The 4,664-nt window shown below is 40.0% G+C and overlaps 1 protein-coding gene across 2 annotated transcripts; it reads left to right on the top strand.

Annotated features, from left to right (window-relative positions):
* The first annotated feature begins 955 nt into the window (after window positions 1-955).
* Window positions 956-4,664, top strand: LOC103805537 (histone-lysine N-methyltransferase 2C-like). 2 transcript variants are annotated; one of them, XM_009078188.1, is made up of 4 exons: window positions 956-1,068; window positions 1,892-1,965; window positions 2,376-2,484; window positions 2,739-4,664. In XM_009078188.1, the coding sequence occupies exons 1-4, from the start codon at window positions 994-996 to the stop codon at window positions 2,829-2,831; spliced, it is 351 nt and encodes a 116-aa protein (XP_009076436.1). In that variant the 5' UTR covers window positions 956-993; the 3' UTR covers window positions 2,832-4,664. The 2 variants fall into 2 exon arrangements, with proteins under 2 accessions (XP_009076436.1, XP_009076437.1); XM_009078189.1 differs by lacking the exon at window positions 956-1,068 and adding an exon at window positions 1,156-1,268.

Genomic DNA, 4,664 nt, shown 5'->3' with positions numbered 1-4,664 from the left:
TTGGTCCAACAGTTCCATGTCCTTCTTTAGGAAATGGATATTGTAAAAATTTACAGACTTTTGTTTCTTTCACATACAAATTTTATATATTTTAAATATAAATAATTTAGGTTAAAAATTGAAACAGAATTCCTTCAAGTCTCGTCCCAGAATTGGCAATTTTTATGTGGCAAATCGCTTCCAACCATTTACCTTAAATAAGTTTTCTTTCTAAGTACTGTAAATATCTTAAAATTTCATTTTGTTACAGTCGTCTAGAAAAAAGTTTCTTTGAAGTTTTGGGGTGGGTTTTTTTAGCATATTTCTCAAAACCTTTGTGAAACTTAAAAAAAATCCAATCATAGAATCATCAGGGTTGGAAGAGACCTTTAAGATCATCAGGTCCAACCATTAAAAGTGGAGATAGGCAGTGGAGCCATGATGTGCTCAGGCCAAGCTGAGTGAAGTGATGAGACCAGCATGAAGAGCTCAATACTTTTTTGCCTTTTTAATAGTAAGAAACGTGTTGCTTTATGTAATGCTGTTGGTTTGCTCCACAGACTGTTTTGCAGACCCTTTGTCACTAACCTCACCATGTGTGGACACAGTTTTTATTTCAGGCTGGACTTCACCTTGCTGCTGAGTTCCTATTAGACTTCTCCAGTCTAGCATGGCCAACTTTATTTTTCAGTGAATTTATAACCTTTCCAGAGTCAGGTGACAGAAGGGGAACAGCAGCTTTCTCATCGTGACAGCAGCCAAATACCTTTTCTTGGATCTTAAAAGCTCAGTGTGAGGCTGAGTTCTGCATCTGGGCTGTCACAGCATCAGCTACTCGTCAGTGCTGCATCCCACTCTCCAAGTAGATTCCTTTCCCCATGGTTTTCTGCAGGAGCATTTCGGGGCACGGTGAGGAATGCAGGGTGAATCCCATTTCCTACACAGCTCTAAATCCCATTGTCTTTTTTGTAGGGCCTGGGCTTGTATGCTGCTCGGGACATTGAAAAGCACACTATGGTCATTGAATACATCGGAACCATTATCCGCAATGAGGTTGCAAACAGGAAGGAGAAGCTCTATGAATCTCAGGTATGGCATTTCGGGGCACGGTGAGGAATGCAGGGTGAATCCCATTTCCTACACAGCTCTAAATCCCATTGTCTTTTTTGTAGGGCCTGGGCTTGTATGCTGCTCGGGACATTGAAAAGCACACTATGGTCATTGAATACATCGGAACCATTATCCGCAATGAGGTTGCAAACAGGAAGGAGAAGCTCTATGAATCTCAGGTATGGGTTTGTTCATTTTTTTTCCTTTCCCCCTTCAGACATTTGTACAACAAACCAAATGCTGTTCTGCCTGACAAATTCAGGTCCTCTGTTCTTCTGGTTCATGAATTCAGGTCTCCTGATTTGTTCTCTGCTGTGCTATAAATGCAGTAGGCTAAAAATATAAGCAGAGGAGTCTACAGTCTTTGTTATCAGAGTGTTTAAATGTTTGATAATCTCACAGCACCTTGGCCAGAGGGGGAGGACACATCCTCTGTCCCAGAGGACACACAGCCCTGGCAGAGCTGTCAGGGCCTGTGTTTAATGGGAACTTCTTAACATTTAAAGCAGCTTTCTTTGTGTAACTCAGTGGCCTAACAGTTAGTGCCTCTCTGTGAAGCACTCAAAGATTCCAGATGAAAGGCAGCATGGAAGTTGTTAGAGAAAAATGAACTGACCAGAGGTTTATGTTTATGACCCATGAGAGGATGGGCAGTATGTGACTTGTGCTTTCCCCCGTGAGCCAGTGGGCACTGTCTGATCTGGAGTGCAGGAGGGCACTTGGACCTGACCCACACTGTTGCTTCATCACTGCCAGTGAAGTAAAATCTGACAAGAGTCCTTGTCCTACTTGTGTTTTTCAGAACCGCGGGGTGTACATGTTCCGCATCGACAACGACCACGTCATCGACGCCACCCTGACGGGAGGCCCTGCAAGGTGGGTGGCTCTGGAGACACCCCTGACCCCTTCCTGGGGGTCACCCGTGTTCCCTGACCTCCTGCTGGGCTGTCACCTGTGTTCCCTGGCCTGGGCTGTTTGTGGGTTTTATTCTCTGAGCTGGTACATTCAGTCTTCGAACTGTTCCACTGAAATAATGACTTCTTTTTCATTAGCTTCGCTCATCTTTCAGTATGTTTCATGGCAGCCATGAAGAAAGAACTGAAATTTTTTTTAACACTTGATTTTTTTGACATTTTCTAGGTAAAGAAACAAGTACAGAGTAATGTAACTGTATGTGGAAAGGTGCTGAGCCCACGGAGCTAAGGCTATCCTGAGGTTTGGTTTAGATTTGCCTCAAGGGATGCATTTTCCTAAAAGGTTACATTTGTCTCACTCCTTTTCCATAGGTACATCAACCATTCGTGTGCACCCAACTGCGTGGCTGAGGTGGTAACTTTTGAGAGAGGACACAAAATCATCATTAGCTCCAGCAGGAGAATCCAGAAGGGGGAAGAGGTAAGGCAGGTTTTGGCTTTAAGCACCTCTTGCCATGTGCATTCGTTTCCAGATACTTCCCTGATTTCTAGCCAGTGGCACAACTTGTTTGTACTGGAGGAGGTGATGTTTTCCCTTCCTCTCTTTCCTTCAAAATTGTGCCAGTCCCTACCAGCACAACCTCTGGTGTGTTTTACTGGTTAACTTGTAGCTTACAGGGAAAGCTGTGCTAAATCCCAGTTGTTCCCTAACCATTCTCCTGCATCTCCTTCCAGCTTTGCTATGACTATAAGTTTGATTTTGAAGATGACCAGCACAAGATTCCATGTCACTGTGGAGCTGTAAACTGCCGAAAGTGGATGAACTAGAATGCATTCCTTGCTGTCTTTGAGGGTTGCTTGTCCCTAGGAAGAAGTGATTCACGTTTTGATTTTGTCGACGGAAAAATTGTTGCCTTTTTGAAGGGGAAGAAAAAAAAATAAATCACTTCTGGAAGTACAGATTTCTACACAAGTATTTAAAAAGAAAAAAAAAAAAAAGGATAACCCACACCCCAACAAGCACCAGAAACGGCCGGCAAAATCCGAAGCTGACCTTCCAGCCAAGGTGGAGGTGAAACTGAGTTAACAGAATGGTCCAGCACTTTTGTTTTTGAGCTCACTGAGGAGAAACTGTTGTAACTTGGGCAAAGAACCGCTGGCTGCCCTGCAGGAGGGCAGGTGGCCTCTATGAATGTAAGACTGAAATCACCAGCGAAAGGGAGAAGTCCAAAGTGCTGGCCACAGCCTTATTTGATAAAGGGGCAGGCCCTCTGATAAAGAAAAATTTTAAATAAAAGTAGACACCACTGAACAAGGAATGTACTGAAACGACTTCCTTAGGGATAGAGCTAAGGGAAAAAAATAACTTGCACTAAAATACATTTAAATACTTGATTCCATGAGTCAGTTTATTGTAGTTTTTGATTTCTGTAAAATAAGAGAACCTTTTTGTATTTATTATTGAATAAGTGAATGAAGCTATTTTTAAAAAGAAAGTTAGAAGAAAGCCAAGCTGCTGCTGTTACCTGCAGAACTAACAAACTCTGTTACTTTGTATAAAAGTGTAAATATTTTGAGAAAAAAAAAATACAGTATAAAAAATAGTTATTGACCAAATGCTACCAGACTCTGCAGCAGTTCGGGTGCTTATTCTCAAACGTCATAGGGATGTTACAATATGATCTCATGTACTAACAGACATGTGATTCCCAGTACGGAATAACCAAAATCTCCGTTTAAAGAGAGGGTTTTATGTTTCAAGCAGTCTCAACTGTGGTCTTACAACAATTTTTTTAAATAAACCTTAAGCCTGGTAAGGGCGTGTGTATATTACAACTCTGACTTTTGTAGATGTTTGGGTAACTTAGATTAATTTTATTTGTATTATATTGTTGCATCCCTATTTCTTAAGTCAGGTTTTTTTGTGCTTACAATTTGTGATAACTGTGAATAACTGCTAAAACCACCCAAAATAGAGGCTGGACATGGTTTTTGGGTTTTTTTTTTTTTCTTCAGCAAAAGCAGTCAAGATTAGGTGACTGTTCAGCCTACAGTAAATCATGTAAACAGCATAGAATCATATAGTTGGAGCTTCAGTCAGATGCGATAGCCTTCTTAAAAGGAAAACAAGGAAAAAAATTAGGTGTAATGTGCTTGCAGCTGCAGGACTCTGGCAATAGGGTTTTGGAAAATGTAATTTAAAGATGTGTTTGTATGGATTGTTTTTGTTTACATTTCTTTAAAAAAAAATAAACACTGTTTTGTGTTTGCTTGTAGAAATTTAATCAGCATTTTGAACCAGGTTAGCTTTTTATTTTGTACTTAAAATTCTGGTACTGACACTTCACAGGCTAAATATAAAAAAAAAATGAAGTTTTTTTTTTGTGTGCACAATTAAAGTGGACTGTAAACTGTTGGTATATTCAGTAATACAGTTCTGAACTTGTAATGTATATGGCATGATGTATTTTTATCTTACAGAATAAATCAATTGTATATATTTTTCTCTTGATAAATAGCTGTATGAAATTGTTTCTTGAATATTTTTCTTCTCTTGTACAATATTCCAACATCCTACCAGTATTTGTCCTACAGTTTTTTCTGTTCTGTATAATAGTATCTAATGTTGGCAAAAAAAATACAAAAACACCACAAAAAAAA

Source organism: Acanthisitta chloris, unplaced genomic scaffold (assembly GCF_000695815.1).
Source record: "Acanthisitta chloris isolate BGI_N310 unplaced genomic scaffold, ASM69581v1 scaffold41767, whole genome shotgun sequence".
Classification (NCBI taxonomy): Eukaryota; Metazoa; Chordata; class Aves; order Passeriformes; family Acanthisittidae; genus Acanthisitta; species Acanthisitta chloris.
This window is presented reverse-complemented; position numbering and strand designations above follow the sequence as displayed.

Excerpts from the sequence above, each read along its gene's own strand:
- LOC103805537 (XM_009078188.1), top strand. The coding sequence starts at position 994 with ATGGTCATTGAATACATCGGAACCATTATCCGCAATGAGGTTGCAAAC. Across the intron at positions 1,966-2,375 it reads CTGACGGGAGGCCCTGCAAG|GTACATCAACCATTCGTGTG; the intron begins GTGGGTGGCTCT and ends CCTTTTCCATAG. Across the intron at positions 2,485-2,738 it reads GAATCCAGAAGGGGGAAGAG|CTTTGCTATGACTATAAGTT; the intron begins GTAAGGCAGGTT and ends ATCTCCTTCCAG.